The sequence below is a fragment of the Ursus arctos genome, unplaced genomic scaffold, assembly GCF_023065955.2.
Source record: "Ursus arctos isolate Adak ecotype North America unplaced genomic scaffold, UrsArc2.0 scaffold_7, whole genome shotgun sequence".
In the NCBI taxonomy this organism is placed as follows: Eukaryota; Metazoa; Chordata; class Mammalia; order Carnivora; family Ursidae; genus Ursus; species Ursus arctos.
Genome location: NW_026623089.1, coordinates 71,288,011 through 71,309,559, shown reverse-complemented (window position 1 = coordinate 71,309,559; position 21,549 = coordinate 71,288,011). Strand labels below are relative to the sequence as shown.

Genomic DNA, 21,549 nt, shown 5'->3' with positions numbered 1-21,549 from the left:
ATTGTGGAAAATTGGAATTCCAAATCCCGCCGCTTCTGCGCCCGAGAAACAGGGGCCACCGATAGAATCCTGCCATGAGTCTCCCGCTAACATGTGGCCTCCCGCAAGGGCGAGTGGCCTCTCCACGCTGGGTGAACCGAATCTGGGAGGGCTTGGCCTCCATCGCCAAGTCTGATGTCGTCTCTGCTTCTCTGGAGTGGTGCTGACCTGGTTGTTTGGGAGAGCGATTTCCTCTGTAGAGATCTGAAGCGTGCGGTAAACTTGTCGCTGCAGCACAAATGTCATTTCCTTACCCCATTTGCCACTTCACACGGGATACTTCGGTGTGTTTTACCCAAAACAGGGACACTCCCGTGGAACCACCACATAACCCCAAGTGAGGAAATCATTGCGGTTCCCACATTATAACCCAGACCACCGGCCCACCTCAACTGTCACCACCTGCCCGACTGTCTGAGATGTCTTTCTCCATTCTGATCTAGTTTTCTTTTTCTGGAACTGCTTCCGAGACTTTCCCTTATTTGGGTAACTTTGACAGATTTAAGCAAGATGGTTCTAATCTGAGTGGCTTTTTCTGTCTGGCTTCTGTCACTGGGGCTGTTTTCAATGTCCATCCATGCTGTGACATGTATCAGTCCTTCATTCACATAAATAACATCTACCACTGAAAACATGTCAGGTACACAGTTCTATGGCCTTAGCTGAGTTCCCACGGTTGTACATCATTCTCTAGAACTTTTTCACTCTCCCTGAGGGAGACTCTGTATGCGTTAAACACTAACTCCCCTTTGCCCTTGGCCCTGCTGCCACATTCTACTTTGCATCTCTGGATACTTCACGTAAGTGGAATCATACGGTATCTGTCCTGTGACTGGCTGATTTCACTCAGCGAAATGACTTCCAGGTTCAAGCCGTGCTGTAGCCTGTGTCAGAACTCCCTTCATTTTTAAGGCTGAATCATGTTCCATTGTGTGTATACCACATTTTGTTTATCCATCCATCTGTCAGTGGACACTGGGTTGCTTCCTCCTTTTGGCTGTTTTGAAAAATGCTGTCTGTATAAGGGAACATGAATACCTGCTCAAGTCTTTGCTTTCAATTCTTTTGGGTACATATGCTGAAGCGGAATTCTGTGTTAAATTTTTTGAAGAGCCACCATATTGTTTTCCACAGATGCACGATTTTACTTTATTCCTTTATATGGCATAACAATATTGCCATTTATGGATCTACCCCATTTTGTGTATCCATTCGTTGATGGACACTTGGGTTGCATCCACCTTTTGGTTATTGTGAAAAATGCTGCTATGGGTATTTGTGTGCATGTTGTTGGTTTTCTTTGAACAACTGTTTTCAGTTCCAGGAGTAGAATGGTTGAACTGTATGACAATCCTATTTTTGTCTTTTTGAGGAAATGCAAACTATTTTACATATAGGCTGCACCACCATTGTGCATTTCCCAAACAAGGTTAAAGGTTCCAGTTTTTCAACACCCTTGCCAACATCTGTTATTTTGTTTTCTTGATTATACTGATTCTAGTGTGTGTAAAAGGGTATGTCACTGTGGTCTAAATCTGCATGTCATACTGACTAATGACGTTTAACATCTTTTCGTGTGTTATTGATCATTTTTATGTCTTCTCTGGAGAACCGTTTATCCAAGTCCCTTGTCCATTTTTAAAATTTTGTTGTCCTTTGTTAATGAGTTGTAAAAGCACTTTGTATATTCTGGATAACAGACTCTTGCCAGCTAAATAATTTGCAATATTTTCTTCCATCCTGTGGGCTATCTTTAATGCACAAAGGTTTCTAATTTTGAAGAAATTAAATTTCTCTATGTTTTCTTTCCTCGCCTGTGATGTGGTGTCAGATCTAAAAGCATTGCTAAATCCAAGGTCATGAAGATTTATCCCCATTTATTTCTTCTAGAGTTTATAATTTTATCTCTTATATTTAAGCCTTTCACTTATTTTGAGTTAATGTTTATACGTGGTGTGAGTAAGTGTCCAGTTTCAATCCTCTGCACATGGATAACTAATTGTTTAGCACCTTTCATTGAAAAGACCATTCTCTCCTCAATGTAATTTTGTCCACCCATGTCAAAATTCAGCTGACCATAGATGAAGGGGTTTATTTCTGGGCTATCAGTTAAATCCAACTGATTTGTGTTCATACCTTTATGACAGTATCACAATGTTTTATTTGCTGTTGCCTTTTTTTTTATTATGTTCAATTAGCCAGCGTATGGTACATTAGTTTTTGATGTAGTGTTCAACGATTCATTAGTTGGCGTATAACACCCAGTGCTCATCACCACGTGCCCTCGTTAATACCCATCACCCGGTTACCCCATTCCCCCTACACCCCCTTCCTTCTGTAACCCTCAATTTGTTTCCCGGAGTCCAGAGTCTCTCATGGTTTGTTTCCCTCTCTGACATCTTCGGTTTTCCCTCCCTTCCCTTGTGGTCCTCCATGCTATTCCTTATGTTCCTCATAGGAGTGAAACCAGATGATAATTGTCTTTCTCTGCTTGACTTATTTCACTTAGCATAATACTTACTGTTGATTTGTATTAAAATTTGAAATCGGGAGGTATGAGCTTCCATCTTTGATTTTCTTTTTCAAGATAGTTTTGGCTATCTTGTGGTCCTTGATTTTCCATACGACCTTAGATTAGTTTATGTGTTTCCTTCCAGAGGCCTCTCTGAATTTTCCTGGGAAAAACACTGAATCTGCACTTTGCATTGTGTACTATTGCCGCCTTATCAATAGTACGTCTTTTCCTCACCATGGGGTGTCTTCACAATTATTAGGTTATTTAGGTTTTCTTTAATTTCAATCAGCAGTGTTCTGTAATTTTCAATGTACAAGACTTGCACCTTAATTACATTTATTCCTAAGTATGTTGTCAATGTTGATGTTACCGAAAGTGGAATTGTTCTCTTAAATTCCTTTTTGGATGATTCATTGCTAGTGTATACAGAGAAGAGAGATTTTTTTTTTAATTTTTTTTTTTAATTTTTATTTATTTATTTGACAGATGAGAGAGACAGCCAGCGAGAGAGGGAACACAAGCAGGGGGAGTGGGAGAGGAAGAAGCAGGCTCCCAGCAGAGGAGCCCGATGTGGTACTCGATCCTGGAACGCCAGGATCACGCCCTGAGCCGAAGGCAGATGCTTAACGACTGAGCCACCCAGGCGCCCCCAGCGAAGAGAGATTTTGTGTATTGATATTTTGCCCTGTGACTTCGCTGAATTAGGTGACTAGCTGTAGTCACTTTTGGTGACTCTTTAGGAAGCTTTCTATATAAGATGTTATCATCTCTGGTCTCTGAATAAACATAGTTCTATTGTTGCCTTTCACACGTGGATGCCTTTTTTCTTGCCTCGTTTTTCTGGGTAGAACTTTCAGCACATTATTGAGCAAGAGGTAAAAGCTAGAATCCTGGCTTTGTTTGTGATTTCAGAGTAGAGTTGTCAATCTTCAAAATTGAGCATATCTTTGCTGTAGGTATATTGAACAAATTACCCTTTGTCCTACTTTCTTGAGTGTTTAATCATGAACTGACATTGGGTTTTGGTTAGAAACTCTTCTGCATCAATTAACATAACCACATGTTTTTATGTAAAAAAAATATCGTGGCATATAACATTGCTTGGATTCACTATGTTGAATAACCTTTGAAGTTTTGGTTAAAAGACACTTGCTGATGGCTCCTCGGTCTCCGCCTTCAGTGCTGTGCTCCGTGGCCCTGGTACTCCGCTGGATCCTGTTGCCGGTGGCGTCTGTGCCTCACCTTTACTGATCCCAGCTGACTGAAATAGAGAACCTTACGTCACTGGGGCGGAGTTAAGATGGCGGAGCAGTAGGAGACACCGTTTTCAGCCGGTCCTCCGAGTCGAGCTGGATAGGTACCAGACCAGCCTAAACAACCACGGAACCAGCCTGAGACGCAGGAAGATGCATCTGGATCTCTACAAATGAACATCTCCAGCGCTGAGTATTGAGGTACAAAGCGGGGAGCCATGAAACCGTGCACAGATATCGGAAGATAAACGGAAGGGGGAGGGAGCCGCCGCGTTCGGGCGCCGGGAAGTGGTAGCCACTTGCACGGGGGAGCGGGCGGGCTCACGGTCGGCACCCGCAGAACAGCAGACTGAGACCGTGAGCCGGGTGCGCACGCCACCAGGCATCTCGCGGAACCCCGGAATCCCGGTGCGCTCACTGGATCCAGACTGAGACCGGGAGATCCGGGAGCGCGCGGGGCAGCTGGCGGCTGGCAGCGTTAGAAACACAAAGGACAGAGACGCGCCGGCCCTGGAAGTGAGGGCTGGGACGCCGGGTGTGGGGCGCACATCCTGGGACGCTGCAGGGTTGAGCAGCACCAACAGAAACAGAGTTAAAGTGGCCAGAACATTAGTAGAGAACGGGTCGCAATCCTTCTGTTCTGTGACAGAGGCTGAAATTTGGCCGCTGCTGCTCTGACCCTCAGAAGAGGCACAGCAAACCGCCAGGGAAAGCCGCCAGAGAACAAAAGCCTGGAAATACCGGCTCAGAGAGTGCCCATCCCCATCCCCCCTCGCAGGGGACGCGGAGACTCTACCCAAACAGGGTTGCCTGAGTATCGGCGCGGCAGGCCCCTCCCCCAGAAGGCAGGCTGAAAAATCAAGAAGCCCACAACCCGGGCTCCTGGGTGGTGCCGTCATTGAGCGCCTGTCTTCGGCTTAGGGCGTGATCCCGGCGTTCCGGAAAGGAGTCCCTCATCGGGCTCCTCCGCTGGGAGCCTACTTCTTCCTCTCCCACTCCCCTGCTTCTGTTCCCTCTCTCGCTGGTTGGCTGCCACATAAATAAATAAATAAAATCTTTAAAGAAGAAGCCCACATCCCTAAGATCCCTATAAAACAAGGGGCACGGCCTGGGACCCAGTCAATAATTTGGGCTCTGGAAACCCCGCAACTTCTCCTCATCAGAATGACAAGAAGGAGAAGCCCCCCCCAGCAAAGAAAAGACAGTGAGACTGTGGCCTCTGCCACAGAAATAATGGATATGGATGTAACCAAATTATCAGAAATGGAATTCAGAGTAACGATGGTCAAAATGATGAGTAGAATTGAAAAAAGTATAAACGAAAAGGTTACTGAGAATATAGAATCCCTAAGGACAGAAATGAGAGCGAATCTGACAGAAATTAAAAATTCTATGAGCCAAATGCAGGCAAAACTAGAGGCTCTGACAGCCAGGGTCGCAGAAGCAGAGGAAAGGGTTAGTGAATTGGAGGATGGGTTAATAGAGGAAAAAATGAAAATAGAAGATGGTCTTAAAAAAATCCATGCCCACGAATGTAGGTTACGGGAGATTACTGACTCAATGAAACGATCCAATGTTAGAATCATCGGCATCCCCGAGGGGGTGGAGAAAAACAGAGGTCTAGAAGAGATATTTGAACAAATTGTAGCTGAAAACTTCCCTAATCTAGCAAGGGAAACAAACATTCATGTCCAAGAGGCAGAGAGGACCCCTCCCAAGCTCAACCACGACAAACCTATGCCACGTCACGTCATAGTGCAATTCACAAATATTAGATGCAAGGATACAGTATTGAAAGCGGCAAGGCAAAGAAATTTCTCACGTACCAAGGCAAAAGCATCAGAATTACGTCAGACCTGTCTATACAGACCTGGAATGAGAGAAAGGGTTGGGGGAGCATATTTAAAGCTCTTTCAGAGAAAAACATGCAGCCAAGGATCCTTTATCCAGCAAGGCTGTCATTCAGAATTGATGGAGAAATAAAGACATTTCAGAATCGCCAGTCACTAACCAATTTTGTAACTACGAAACCAGCCCTACAGGAGATATTACGGGGGGTTCTATAAAAGTAAAAAGGCCCCAAGAGTGATACAGAACAGAAAGTCACAGCCAATACAAAAAAAAGACTTTACTGGCAACATGGCAACATTAAAATCATATCTCTCAGTAATCAGTCTTAATGTAAATGGTTTGAACCATCCCATAAAACGCCACAGGGTTGCAGATTGGATAAAAAGAAATGACCCATCCATTTGCTGTCTACAAGAGACTCATTTCAAACCCAAAGATGCATTCAGACTGAGAGTAAGGGGATGGAGTACCATCTTTCACGCAAATGGTCCTCAAAAGAAAGCTGGGGTAGCAATTCTCATATCAGATAAATTGGATTTTAAACTACAGACTATAGTTAGAGACACAGAAGGGCACTATATTATTCTTAAGGGAAGTATTCAACAAGTGGATATGACAATTATAAATATATATGCCCCCAACAGGGGAGCAGCAAGATACACAAGCCAACTCTTATCCAGAATAAAGAGACATATAAATGAAAATACATTAATAGTAGGGGACCTCAACACTCCACTATCAGAAATAGACAGAACACCCTGGCAAAAACTAAGCAAAGAATCAAAGGCTTTGAATGCCATACTCGACGAGTTGGACCTCATAGATATATATATAACACTACACCCCAGAACCAAAGAATACTCATTCTATTCTAATGCCCATGGAACATTCTCAAGAATAGACCATGTTCTGGGACACAAAACAGGTCTCAACCGATACCAAAAGATTGAAATTATCCCCTGCATATTCTCAGACCACAACGCTCTGAAATTGGAACTCAACCACAAGGAAAAATTTGGAAGAAACTCAAACACTTGGAGACTAAGAGCCATACTGCTCAGGAATGACTCGATAAACCAGGAAATCAAAAATCAAATTAAACAATTTATGGAGACCAATGAGAATGAAAATACAACAGTCCAAAACCTATGGGATACTGCAAAGGCAGTCCTAAGGGGGAAATACATAGCCATCCAAGCCTCACTCAAAAGAATAGAAAAATCTAAAATGCAGTTTTTATATTCTCACCTCAAGAAGCTGGAACAGCAACAGAGGGACAGGCCTAATCCACGCACGAGGAAGCAGTTGACCAAAATTAGAGCTGAAATCAATCAAGCAGAAACCAGAAGTACAGTAGAGCAGATCAACAGGACTAGAAGCTGGTTCTTTGAGAGAATCAATAAAATTGACAGACCACTGGCAAGACTTATCCAAAAGAAAAGAGAAAGGACCCAGATTATTAAAATTATGAATGAAAAAGGAGAGGTCACGACGAGCACCATTGAAATTGGAAGGATTATTAGAAATTTTTATCAACAGCTATATGCCAATAAACTAAGCAATCTGGAAGAGATGGAATCCTTCCTGGAAACCTATAAACTACCAAGATTGAAACCGGAAGAAATTGATTCCTTAAACAGGCCAATTAATTATGAAGAGATTGAGTCAGTGATAAACAACCTTCCAAATAACAAAACTCCAGGCCCGGACGGTTTTCCTGGGGAATTCTACCAAACATTCAAAGAAGAAATAATACCTATTCTCCTAAAGCTATTTCAAAAAATAGAAACAGAAGGAAAGCTACCAAACTCATTCTATGAGGCCAATATTACCTTGATCCCCAAACCAGGCAAAGACCCCCTCAAAAAGGAGAATTACAGACCGATTTCCCTAATGAATATGGACGCCAAAATCCTCAACAAGATACTTGCTAATAGAATCCAACAGTACATTAAAAGGATTATCCATCACGATCAAGTGGGATTCATACCTGGGATGCAAGCGTGGTTCAATATTCACAAATCAATCAGCGTGATACATCATATCAACAAGAAAAGACTCAGGAACCATATGATCCTCTCAATCGATGCCGAAAAAGCATTTGACAAAATACAGCATCCTTTCCTGATTAAAACCCTTCAGAGTGTAGGAATAGAAGGTACATTTCTCAATCTCATAAAAGCCATCTATGAAAAGCCTACTGCAAATATTATTCTCAATGGAGAAAAGCTGGAAGCCTTTCCCTTAAGATCAGGAACTTGACAAGGATGCCCACTCTCGCCACTATTATTCAACATAGTACTAGAAGTCCTTGCAACAGCAATCAGACGACAAAAAGGGATCAAAGGTATTCAAATCGGCAAAGAAGAAGTCAAAATGTCTCTTTTTGCAGATGACATGATACTCTATATGGAAAACCCAAAAGAAGCCACTCCCAAATTATTAGAAGTTATAGAGCAATTCAGTAACGTGGCAGGATACAAAATAAATGCTCAGAAATCAGTTGCATTTCTATACACGAATAACGAGACCGAAGAAAGAGAAATTAGGGAATCCATCCCATTTACAATAGCACCAAAAACCATACGTTACCTTGGAATTAACTTAACCAGAGACGTAAAGGACCTATATTCTAGAAACTATAAATCACTCTTGAAAGACATTGAGGAAGACATAAAAAGATGGAAAGATATTCCATGCTCATGGATCGGAAGAATTAACATAGTTAAAATGTCCATGCTACCCAGAGCAATCTACACTTTCAATGCTATCCCGATCAAAATACCAAGGACATTTTTCAAAGAACTGGAACAAACAGTCCTTAAATTTGTATGGAAACAGAAAAGGCCCCGAATCTCCAAGGAACTGTTGAAAAGGAAAAACAAAGCTGGGGGCATCACAATGCCGGATTTCGAGCTGTACTACAAAGCTGTGATCACAAAGACAGCATGGTACTGGCACAAAAACAGACACATAGACCAATGGAACAGAATAGAGAGCCCAGAAATGGACCCTCGGCTCTTTGGGCAACTAATATTTGATAAAGCAGGAAAAAACATCCGGTGGGAAAAAGACAGTCTCTTCAATAAATGGTGCTGGGAAAATTGGACAGCTACATGCAAAAGAATGAAACTTGACCACTATCTCACACCATACACAAAAATAAACTCCAAATGGATGAAAGACCTCAATGTGAGACAGGAATCTATCAAAATTCTAGAGGAGAACATAGGCAACAACCTCTACGACATCGGCCAAAGCAACCTTTTTCATGACACATCCCCAAAGGCAAGAGAAACAAAAGATAAAATGAATTTATGGGACTTCATCAAGATTAAAAGTTTCTGCACAGCCAAGGAAACAGTCAGAAAAACTAAGAGGCAGCCCACGGAATGGGAGAATATATTTGCAAATGACACTACAGATAAAGGACTGGTATCCAAGATCTACAAAGAACTTCTCAAACTCAATACACGAGAAACAAATAAACAAATAAAAAAATGGGCAGAAGATATGAACAGACACTTTTCCAATGAAGACATACAAATGGCTAACAGACACATGAAAAAATGTTCAAAATCATTAGCCATCAAGGAAATGCAAATCAAAACCACACTGAGATACCACCTTACGCCAGTTAGAATGGCAAAAATAGACAAGGCAAGAAACAACAATTGTTGGAGAGGATGTGGAGAAAGGGGATCCCTCCTACATTGTTGGTGGGAATGCAAGTTGGTACAGCCACTCTGGAAAACAGTGTGGAGGTCCCTTAAAAAGTTAAAAATTGAGCTACCCTATGATCCAGCCATTGCACTACTGGGTGTTTACCCCAAAGATACAGACATAGTGAAGAGAAGGGCCATATGCACCCCAATGTTCATAGCAGCAATGTCCACAATAGCTAAATCGTGGAAGGAGGCGATATGCCCTTCAACAGATGACTGGATTAAGAAGTTGTGGTCCATATATACAATGGAATATTACTCAGCTATCAGAAAGAACGAGTTCTCAACATTTGCTACAACATGGACAGCACTGGAGGAGATAATGCTAAGTGAAATAAGTCAAGCAGAGAAAGACAACTATCATATGATTTCTCTCATCTATGGAACATAAGAACTAGGATGATCAGTAGGGGAAGAAAGGGATAAAGAAAGGGGGAGTAATCAGAAGGGGGAATGAAACATGAGAGACTATGGACTATGAGAAACAAACTGAGGACTTCAGAGGGGAGGGGGGTGGGGGAATGGGATAGACCGGTGATGGGTAGTAAGGACGGCACGTATTGCATGGTGCACTGGGTGTTATACACAGCTAATGAATCATCGAGCCTTACATCGGAAACCGGGGATGTACTGTATGGTGACTAACATAATATAATAAAAAATCATTAAAAAAAAAAAAAGACACTTGCTGATGGTACACAATACACTTATGTCTTCTTGGTTTCATATAGAAGTTATTCTGATGGGGTTTCGTGTATCTGTTTTATAAAAGTTATAGGAATGTATTTTGCTGATTTTGAGATGATTTGATTTGGGTTGGTGTTAGTGGTTTAAAGAGCATTGGCTGGGACTACAGAAAGGATTATTCAGAGATTGGGGCTGGAGGGGTAGGGATAGATATATTTTCAGGGTAAGGAATAAAATTAAGGGTAAAGAGTTAAGGTTAGTTAGAGTTAAAGACAAAGGGTTAGGGGTTAGAGGTTAGAGAGTTAGGGGTTAGGGTTATGGTTGGGTTAGGGTTAGGTTTGAGGGTTTGGGTCTCCCTGTCCAGCACTGCACAGAGCCCATTCTCCTCCAGTAACCAGAGTGATCTTTTTGGAACATAACCTGTGAACCTCTCTGTGGTCTGCTCCCCACCTGCCTGTCTTCTCCAGCCTCACCTCTCCCATCACAGCCCCCGGCCCCTCATAGGCCCCCAGGTGTGTGGTTGTCCCACATGTGCCTCAGGCCTGACTCTAAGCCTTTGCATTCATTGTGCCCTCTGCCAGGACCACTCTTCTCTCTCCCTGCTTCATGTCTGTCTTCTCCCGCATTGGCTGGGCCCGGACTTGCCCCCTGAGGGGTGTGTGTAGTTGTCCCCTCTTTAAGTGTAGTCCCTGCCTTTCCTGTGTGAGCAATTTACTAACCTACCAGGTATGGGGAAGGTACAGGGAAGTAGCCCTACCTGGTGCCTGAGCAAAATAATCAGTCTTGGGGTGCTCACCATACTTGCTGATGATGGGGGAGCTGCTGTCCCCATGGTAGGGAGTTGCTGTTCCCATGGTAGGTAGCAGGTAGTCCTCTCCATGGGAGACCAGCCACATGAGTCGAGTTGGACAAGACTTCTGACTTCTTGGGACCAGGGAGATACAGACTTGGACCCAGAAGCTTACACCCTTGGATTCAAGGCTGGGGCCTAAGCAAGCCCTGTCTTCTTCCAGGGGTCCTGTTTCCCCTTCCCTGCCCCCGGGCTGCACCTGATTCCTGAGCTAGGGGAGTTCAAGGTGACCCCTCCTAGGAATACCAGAGGTTGACCGAGGACCTTGTCAGCAGGATGCCCAGTAGCCTTCAAGGGAAGACCCCACAGGAGGTAGAGACAGCTCTGTGGGGGCCAGCCACAGCCCACTCAAAGTAAAGTGGGGCAGGTGGCTGGCCCTTCTGGTTCTACCCAGTCTGTAGGGCATAGAAACAAGGGCTGTGCCCAAAGGTGCTCCACTCCTGGCAGGTGGGGACAGGACCTGCAGGGGTTCAGTCAGGGGAGGGCATCTTCGGATGCCCCAGAGCTCAGCACTTGGGGAGTGTTCCTGGCTTCAGCATACTGACTGTTTCCAGCCTCGGAAGCCTCAAGCTCTCTGTTGTTCGATGGGGTACTGATGGCCCCCATCTCTGGGATCAGAAGGTAGGGAGGCCCCACTGGCAGATTTGCTCAGGACAGACCAGAAGGTGGCTATTGCTTAAAGCACCTCAGGGCCTGCCCCTGTAAAGAAGGTGCACGTGTCCATGGCCCCCAGCTCTGGGGTTCTGCCACCAGCCTCTGGCAGTGACCCTCCTCCAGCCCTGTCCCCTGTCCCTGTAGCTACATGGTCTTCTTGGAGCTGTTCCTGCCAATGGCGGAGAAGCACTTCATGGTGGACACAGGGTCACCTACTATGTCTTCACCGACCAGCCAGCTGCCGGCCCCGTGTGCCGCTCCGGGAGAGCCAGAGTGTGGTGGTCCTCAAGGTCCCTGGCGCCCCACCCTGGGAGGATCTGTCCGTGCATCGCATGGCGATGGTCAGCCGCTCCTGGGAGCAGCGATTCCTCTGGGAGGTGGCTGACCTGGTGTGTGCAGACATGGACATGAAGTTCTGTGACCACATGGGCGTGGAGATCCTGTCCCCACTCTTTGGCACCCAGCACCCCTGTTTCTATGGGTTGGCCCGCGAGAACTTCAGCTACAAGCACTGGACACAGTCCCAGGCGTACATCCCCAGGGACCAGAGCAACTTTTACTACATGGGGGCCTTTTTTGGGGGGTCAGAGGTGAAGGTTCACCGACTGACCTCGGCCTGTCAGCAGGTGATGATGGTCGACAAGGCCAGTGGGATTGAGGCCGTGTGGCCCAACGAGAGCCACCTGAACAGGTACCTGCTGGACCACAAGCCCTTCACGGTGCTGTCCCCGGAGGACCTGTGAGACCCGTGGCTGCTGGGCTGGCCCCGGGTCATGAAGAAGCTGAGATTTGGGCTGACCCCAAGAATGACCAGGACATCTGGAACTCGTGAGGGGCTGCCCCCGTCTCGGTCAGGGGGTGCTGCTCTGAGCGGAGCTGTCAGAGCAGGTTCCTACTTCTGTCCCGTTGAGGGAGACTGTGGAGCCCAGCACTGCCCACGCGGCGCGTCCAGGGCTCCCACCACACGGGCTCACGGGAGGCCTGCCTGGGGGCACAAGTTCCTCTCTTTGTGGTCGGTGCATTTTTATCACTTCTGGGTCATTTGCAGCTGTGAACGGCTCTAGTTTTATGTCAGATGTTTTTCTGTGTCAATGCCGGGCAGCCATCTTTAAAAAGAACAATTGAGGGAAAAGGTTTTCTCCTTGGTTCTAAACAGACACCGCCTGGTGGGGCTGGGAGCGGCCCTGCAGCAGCCGTGGAGCTAGAACAGGCCCTGGTGGGGTCTTCCCTCCCAGTACTCGTGCCGCGCTGCGGCCACGGGGCTTCAGGGTCAGGGGTGCGCAGAGCCACCTCTCAGAACCCCAGTCCCCTGACCACCAGAGGCCTCGGCCATGGCCACGAACTCAGCTTGCAGGGGCACGGAGGCTTCTGGGTTATTCCCGGTTCCTGCCTTGCTTTTAAATGGCTGTTTCTGTGCTGGTGTTTGTGGAACGTGGGCACTGGCTCCGTCTGGATGCACGTCCTATTGGGATTCCTCACTTCCCATGGGAGGACTTGCGCTTGTGAACTCTCCCTGGAACATCTGCCTGCACTGCGTCTTAGCAAGCATTTACTGAGTGCCTGCTGTGAGCTCAGTCACCAGCAAGGGGCAGAGCGTGAGAGCGAGAACTAAGATATAGGATCCTGGCTCCTGGGCCCTCCTGGGACTGGCGATGGCCCCATCCTCTCACTCACTACTTTCCCGTTGTGGTGTAATGGACATAGAACTGATAGCGTTAAGCACGTTGAAGTGTAAAATTCAGTGGCAATAAGTACATTCACTATCCTGCACATGCCACCTCCAACCATCATAACTTCGTCATTATCCCAAACTGAACCTCTACGCAGGAGACCCTAACCCCCCATTCCCCCTCCCCAGCCCCAGCACCCAGCAGCTCCTTCCACCTCTATGAACTGGAGTGCTCTCCGTCCCTCACAAGTGGGGTCCTCCAGTATTGGTCCTTTAGGGCCTGGGTTATTTCACATAACACAGTGGCCTCAAGCTCTGTCCCTATGAGTCTGGACCTGACCCACTTTTCCCTCAAAGGAGTGGCTCAGCCCTCTCCTGTCTAAGCCGAGCCTCCTCAGTCCCCTCTGCTCCCCTCATCTTCCTCCTCAGCCTGAATATGATCCCAGCCAATCTGCAGCTTTGAAAACCTGTTCAGTCCAGATGCCAGACACACACCCCGGGGCCTCGGGCCTCACCTACCCTTTCTGCCCACCTCAGGTGCCTGCCCCCCACACCAGCTGGCCACCTGCTCCTCCCACGGGTGTCCCCATCTCAGGAGAGGGAAACACCAGGTCCAGACCCTTGGAGTCCTCTGTGACTTCCTCCTTGCCACCAGCTCTCCCGCAGTGAGGTGGCTACTGGAGGGCATTCACTGTCCAAAACATTTAAAGGCATATGTGAGTCTCTGCTGCCTAGGGCAATGGATAACAGTTGGGGCAAATAGAAACCAAGCAGAATCACTGGAAGAAAGGCTGAATGATGAGGAGCTTTAGGGAAGAAGGGCCTGGAAGCTCTGACTATCCCTAGTCAGACAGCTCATCCAGCAGTACCCTCATTTTCTGGGAGGGGGATTGCTGGAATCCTCACTGTGTCCTGCTGCCCCGCATGGATCGCTTTTTGAAGGCACGTCGTCTGGGCCATCTGAGGACCCAAAACTGTGGGTCTGTGGCCTGGAGGGATTCTGAGCAGAGCTGGTGGGATGGGAGGGCTGCAAGGCACAGAGGCAGGTTTCCAGAAAGCTGTCTGGGGTCCCCGGCATCCTACCGTTTTTGAATCAAAGCCTGAGACCTTTAAAAATGTCAGCAATGTTACAGCATGGGCTAGAAAAACAAATGTTTCTGTGTGCCCAACACCACCTAAACTATTGGCTGTTTCTTGTCACTTGAGCTGAGTATAAACGATTGGGAGTCGGGGTTTGAGGAAGAGTTCCTGGGCCAGACTTTGTGTTTGGGGGACAAAGGCCATCCAGACAGGCTTGTGGTGGGCCTGAGGAGGGGGCCCAGCTGAGGGACTGCTGTCCGCTGATACCCCTCAGCCCGCCCAAGTGCACCAGCCACTGGGGGAGCGCCTGCCCCCTCCTCTCTGTGGAGGGCTCTCTCCTGCATCAATGGTGCCCCCTCTTCTGCCAGCCACTGACAGAAAGAACACAGACCTGAAGCTCTGCTGGGGACCTCCGCTTCCTCACGTTCTCCCCAGGGCTGCTGGTCCCCAGACTAGACAACTGCTGCTGGCCTGAGGGTGACCAGCGCTGCCTCCATGGGGTTTCCTTTGCTGGAGTCCTTCCCCTGGAGGTCCCCGCGTCTCTGACATGTACTCCCCGAATGCCTATCCTCCCCCTTGGACTTGCATGTGTTTGGCCTCTGTCCCTGTGGAACCCAGTGACTTGGATCATGGTTTGGACCAGAAGCATGGGAAACCTTTCTCTGGCCTTGGGTTGTGAGCAATAATTTTGCCCTTTGTGGTATGTCTTCCAGCTTTCTGCATTTCCCTGGTTTCTGGGTGGGCCGCAGGAGGAACCAGCCATGTCCTGTCTGGGGCCAGGCTGTGGTGTCCCAGCCGGAACAGGGGCCTTGGCCCCGAGACTGTGCCCATAATTCCTAAAGAGGCTTTTGTGATTACCTCTCATCTGTAATCCATCGGGGATTTCAACATCGAGTAAGGGAAATTCTAGTCAAATAAACACAAAAAAAACGAGTCCCCTTTGAAAATAGGTGGGCAGACACAAAGGTCCCTATTGCGTGATTCCACTTACAGAAACATCCAAAATAGGTAAAGGAACAGAGAGAGAAAGCAGCTTAGGGGGTTCCAGGGTGTGCGCTGGAGGAAAAATGGTCAGGGAGGGCTCCTGATTCAGGGATTCTTTTGGGGAATGAGATATTCTGCAGCAGTGTTCTGTGGTGTGGTGGCAGAGCGTTGGGAATGTACTTAATGCTCATGATTTGGTCAATCGAAAACAAATAATTTTATTTAAAACAAATAATATACAGTATATAGAACATGAAAAGATAAAATAGGGGCGCCTGGGTGGCACAGCGGTTAAGCGTCTGCCTTCGGCTCAGGGTGTGATCCCGGCCTTATGGGATCGAGCCCCACATCAGGCTCCTCCGCTATGAGCCTGCTTCTTCCTCTCCCACTCCCCCCTGCTTGTGTTCCCTCTCTCGCTGGCTGTCTCTATCTCTGTCAAATAAATAAATAAAAATCTTAAAAAAAAAAAGATAAAATAAGTTACTATACCAGAGAAAAGAACATGGGGGGGGGGATGAAACTGTCTGGGGAGGGGGGTGCGTCGGGATCGGGCTTTCCCTGCAGAGATTCAGGCTCTCCCTCCTCTGGTGACATCTCTCCCTGCAGAGGTTCAGCCTCTCCCTGCAGAGGCTCAGGCTCTCCCTGCAGGAGTTCAGGCTCTCCCTCCTCTGGTGGCCTATCTCCCTGCAGAGGCTCAGGCTGTCCCTCCTCTGGTGGCATCTCTCCCGGCAGAGGCTCTGGCACTTCCTGCAGGGTTTCAGGCTCTCCCACCTCATTTCTCTCTGCATAGGTGTGAGGTCAGTTGCTGGCTCCCGGTCTCCTGCAGGAGTCACTCTGGACACCACCTCTCCCTCCAGAGCTGCTGATGCTGAGCAGCTGCTGCAGGTGGCCCTCCTAGCAACAGTTGGACTGTCCTCCGGCTCTGGGGGTGCGCTGGCTCCCGCTCCTGCACGGGGCTCCTCCAAATCCGTGAAAGGGGCAGTTGGAGGCAGCTCTGAGGCATCAGATGGGTTCACACTTGTGAGAGGAGAAAAGCTCACCCACGTGCGTGCCTGCCTGTCCTTGTGCCTTTGCAGAGACAGAACCCAGCCCAGGGCCTCCCAGAGAAGAGGCAGCCAGGAAGGAAGCCTCACTGGGATGCCTTCCCTGACTGCAGTCCACCAGCTGGGTGCTCTGAGTTCAGCCTTTGCTTCTGGCCCCACACCAGCCTCTGGGGGCTCCTCCATGCATGATCCAGCACCGACCCATGTGCACACACCCACATACACCCAGCCCCAGCCTTCTCCCCCTCAGGCTCGGCCTCTGTGGGCTCCAGCTCCCAGACCAGAGTCCAGCGAAGGCCCACCATGGGCAGTGGTCTGGGTGGTGTCAGAGGACTTCCCCAGGCAATCCCCAGCACCTGCTCCTGGAGAGCTCTCTGCAGTCACTCCGTCTGTCAGGGAGATGGAGTGGGTGTCCGTCAGCCTCTTACCTTTGTCCTCTGTGGCACTCTGCAAAGACAGGGACCGGTAGCTGGACCAGAGCCATCACAGCCCTGCCCGGCCATCCTCACTGTCCTCTTGCCCACTCCCCCTGCTGCTCCCAGATCAGGCCCAGAACTGTGTGTGCACAGCCCTGCCCCCAGGACAGTCCCCATACCTGCAGGACTCTCAGGATAAACTCTGGGCAGAAGGGCACAGCCCCAGCACACCCCGTCCCACCCAGCCAGCCTTGACCTGGGGTGTGAACATGACCCAACTATCAGGCATCTGACCCCTCATCAGCCTGCACCCGCTCAGGGTGGCCCCACCCTACATGAGCCCTTTTTACACACACACACACACACACACACACACACACACACACACACACGTACATGAGGAATGGACCTGGGGCTGCACAGGTCCGATCAGAGCGGTGTGGGGCCGGGCTGGCCAGCTCTGGGCCTCCAGGTGTCACCTTTTGGTCCTTCCTGCCGAATGGCCAGAGGCGTCGGGGAACCCTGACACGACATCCCCAGTGAGGGAAAATGTTTGCAGGGTGCATTTCCTCAGCCTGCAGCCTCTGGACTTTGGGCTGCAAACACAAACGCGTTCTTGTTCAAGGATCTCCAACGAAATGAGCCGGGTAGGGGGCTGTCCCTGGAATGTGGGTGCCTGGTTACCGAGGTTCCAAATTCTGTTGTCAGGGAAGTGAGGTCACCACTGTCTGGGGTCCCCTTATGCAACTTCCTCCTCACACAAGAGCCTCCAAGGGCTCCCTTCTCCAAGCTGCTCAATGCTCACCCTCCACCTCATGCCCCATCCATGGAGTGACACCCACACAGCCACGCACAGCCCCCAGGAGGCCTGGGTGCAGCTGGTGTTCCCGCTGTGAGGACATAGAGCTGGGTTCAGATCGGGCTCCTGCTCATGCCCAGAGCAGTGACCCTGCACAGACCCTGTGCCTCTCAGCGCCTCCCCAGGCTCCTCGTCTGCACAGTGGGGTGTCTGGCTTCTATTTCTAGGGATCCATCAGGGGTAGAACCTCTGGATCTGTTCTATGCCCGCTGTCACAGGAGGCTGGGGCACACACTGGGCAATGCAAGGATGAACCAGAGGCTGGGCGGGGCATGGAACACAGCTCAGAGGGTCCCGGGTCTGCTCTGGGGTCCAGCAAAGCCAACCCTCTCCTGCCTGTCTCCCAGCCCCCATGGGAACCTTGCAATGAACTGATTCCAACCTTGTCCCCTTGCGACATAGACTTCCAGGGGCTCCACTAGGTTTAGGCTCAGGCCCAGGGCCTCGTCTGCGCCCATGTGCTGGGCAGTCCCCACAGTGGTTCCCGGCATTCCTGAATCCTGGTCACACATCCCTGTGGAATCCCCTCCCTTCCCGGGTGGATGGCCTGTGTAACTCTGCTATCAGGAATAGAATGGGGCAAAATGATGGGATGTCATTTCCAAGCTGATTGAGGAAAGTCTGTGACTTCTCCTGGTTCCCTCTCTTCTGTGTTCATTCTCTGTCTCTGTCTCTGTCTCTCTGTTTCCGTGTCTCTCCAAGGAGCAGGACCTTGGGCTTTGGGGGTGATGTGAGAAACCTCAGAAGCCTCCCTTGTCCCCGTTTCCCTCTCCTGTCCTGGTGCTCGGTTCCTTTCTAAAGTCTCCTCACCCTGGCCAGAGCACTGACTCTGGAACCTCTTCCAAATGGGGACCCTGAGGCTGCAACAAGGAGGGTCTTGACCATGGTCCCCAGACCAGTAGTCCAGTGCTGTGCCACGTTCTGCATACCCAGGTCCTCAGCCCCCCAAGCCCCCAGGCTGCCCTCTGCTCAGAAGGACCTCATGGGAGTACAAAGCATTTTCCCAGGACTGGGAACACAGTGGGTTAGGGATGAAGATCCAAGGCCAGCAGGCTCTTCTACAAGCCTGTGGGACCCTAGGTACTCCCCCCTCTACAGCCCAATTGACAGAAGAGTAAGCTGAGGCCTTTGTGCTGTAGACCTGTCCAGACTTGGGGGGTCTCTTCTTACTTCCAGGTGCCGAGGGTGGTGATGGACACTGGACCCTGACCCTTCCTCTCCCAGTGCCCTGACAATCCGCCTGGACCCCTTGGGGACCCCCTCACTATCAGCCCGGTGTGTCTCCCCTCCCCATGCTATGGATCTGGGTTATTGCCCGGAGTCCTGATGTCCCTGCTCCGTGGCCCAGCTGTCTCTGACCTCTTTCTTCTTTCCTCGTCACCCACCCCCCCTCCCAGGGTGTCCTTCCCTTCTGTCCCCCAGCTGTGCAGTCAGAGTGTGGTGTGTGTGTGTGTGTGTGTGTGTGTGCACGCAGGTGCACATGCCTCTACGTGCCAGGGAAGCCCAAGGTTGTGTCCTCACAAGGGACGAGGTGGGAAACTATTCCAAGGATCTTAGGGGCTCTCACCCCTAACGTGAACTTCATGGGAGGGTTCAGGCTGGCCTAGGACTGGAGAGCAGCCCTGCTTCTTGGACTCTGCACCCCTCATTTGTCTTAGGCCAGTCCCTGCCTCTCTTGACCTCAGGTTCCCAACTGTCCCTGAGGGTTGGACATGGAAATGCATGACAGTGACCAGTCCTCCAGGGTAGGTGGAGGACAGGTGAACCAGTCACACAGGCCTCTCCACCGAGAGGGCCAGCCGGGTGTGGCAGGCCAGGTGTGCACTGGGGACCTGCCCACAGCCCCTGTGCCCTGACCCAGCCCTGCGGCTGATGTGCACGAGACCGATGGCTCCACACCTGACCAGTTCCGCATGTTCCCTCAACACCGCCAACTGCTCTGTGGCCCCAAAGTCTGCTGAGCCCCAGAACCATGTCCACTCTGGGGCGGCAAGCCTCAAGGCGCCAGGCCAGGTGGGTTGGACATCTGGGGATGTGAAGGTCACTGGATACCCCCCACCCAGCTGGCCTGGAATGCAGACTCCCTCCCAGGGTCCAGCGAAGTGCATGGCTGGGCCAGAGGACCTAGCGGCAGCAGTGGAGGCTGACTCAGGGCAGGGAGATCATTCAGCCCCTTCCCCTTCTCCTCTCCTCCTTCTGCCACATCTTCCTGGCAGGACCCCAGACAGAGGTCTAACCTGTCCCTGGCCAGAGCCCTGGCTGGAGTCAGAGGGGCAGGAAGGAGGCCCGAGGGGCGGGAGAGGAGGGGCCCACCACCAGGATGCCCAAGTGTGAGGGGGTTGTTATGTAACGAGCGACCCCGTGGGCATTCAGGGATTTCAGCCCTTTTTAGACAAGAGCAAGGGCCCTAGGACTGAGCCCCTGCCCCATCCTGCCCCCAACGAGGCCCCACATCCTCCCCAACCCAGTCCTTGTCTGTAGCCAGTCTTCCTTCCAGCCTCAGGACATCCAGCTGCTCCAGGGGCTGCAAAATCATTACAAGCTGGAGCCTGAGCAGCCCTATGGGGCCTGGTTCCGGGTCCTGGAGCCCCACGGTGAGGAGAGGTGTGGCCAGGCAGGAGTGGGGAGAGGGCAGAGTGGACTCTCCCTGGGGGCCATGGTTCTCTGGTCAGCACACCTGTTGCGTGCTGGCCCTAGGACACCCAGATTCCCGCTCCCGGCAGGCTCTGGGAGCGAGACTAGAGTGTGGCTCTTGCTACCTCAGACGTGTCACTCTGTCCTGTAGCTATAGCCTGTCCTGCCAGCTGGACTCCCCCTCCTAGTTGGCCAGCAACACCTTCAGGGCCAAGAAGAACAGGCCATCATCAAACTCAGGGGCCAGTGGGACTGGGCAGGCAGGGGAGGGCTCACTTTCGGCTCAGGGAGTCTGTGGCTGGACAAGCAGGGGCTTGGGAGGGCTGGCCTTCCAGCTCCTCTGCTGACCAGCCCTGTGACTGGAGCCATTTGCCTCCCCTGTCTGGGCCTTGCTCTCCTCCTCTGTGCAATGGGGTGATGCTGAATGATCCCTCCCATGGCAGGAACATGTGGGGTGCTGGTGATTGACCGAACACTGGGCTCAGAGCCTGGATTGCAGAGTGCAGTGGAGGATGGTGAGTGGCGTCGCCAGTGAGTATCCCCCCGCCCCCAAAAGCAATCTAGCCCTTCCATGCAGCCACCAGGCCCCTGGCTGGGAGCCTAGGAGCAGTGGCAGACCACACTCCTGACACCAGATTCCAGTGTGTGGCTCTTCCACAGCAGTGAGGATGAGGTGCGGGCCCCAGCAGAATGAAGCCAGCTCCTCCCTCTGAGGGAAGGAGAACAAGGAAGGCTTTCCCTGGGGTCGCCCAAGGCCACGTAAGAGGGGAGGAGGCTGTCCCCAGGCCTAGACAGCCCTTCCCCTGCTCCCACTTACCTGGTGGCGAGATGCAGTCATCCTTGCAGCACACAGTGAATCTGGACTTGAAGAGTACATGGAAATTCTGCTTCTCTTGGAAACTGAGCGTTGGGGCTTGGTTCTTTCACTTGCTGGGGTGAAGAGACACACAGGCTGTCCATGACTCCTCCTCGAGTGAAGAACTCTTGCAGGATCCCAGGCCTCCTGGACCCTGGAGGTGGAGAGAGGGGCCAGGCCCCTGCCTGGCTCTTGAAGGAGACCCGTCCTCCTTCTCACAGGATGGTTTTGAGTTGTGATCCTGGGCCAGGGCCAGAGACAGCCCCTTACTGCTCCTAATCTAGGGCTGAGGGGGCTTTCTCAGGCACAGCAATGCCCACTCAATGCGGGGGCTTCAGAAAGAACACATGCCTGGACCAGGTGCTGTCCCAGGATTGTGGCTGCCTTCCCCAGCTCCAGAGGAAGAGGAACATCCTTTGCTTCTCTGGGCGGGG

General features: G+C 50.4%; 1 protein-coding gene across 1 annotated transcript; it reads left to right on the top strand.

Moving 5' to 3' along the window:
• The first annotated feature begins 11,515 nt into the window (after positions 1–11,515).
• Positions 11,516–20,953, top strand: LOC123001312 (histo-blood group ABO system transferase 2-like). Its single transcript, XM_048219029.1, is given in 9 exon segments — positions 11,516–11,541; positions 11,719–11,768; positions 11,771–11,815; positions 11,818–12,402; positions 13,433–13,492; positions 16,134–16,327; positions 20,123–20,219; positions 20,703–20,774; positions 20,895–20,953. Coding segments are annotated over 9 exon segments (1,188 nt in total).
• Positions 20,954–21,549: the final 596 nt, after the last annotated feature.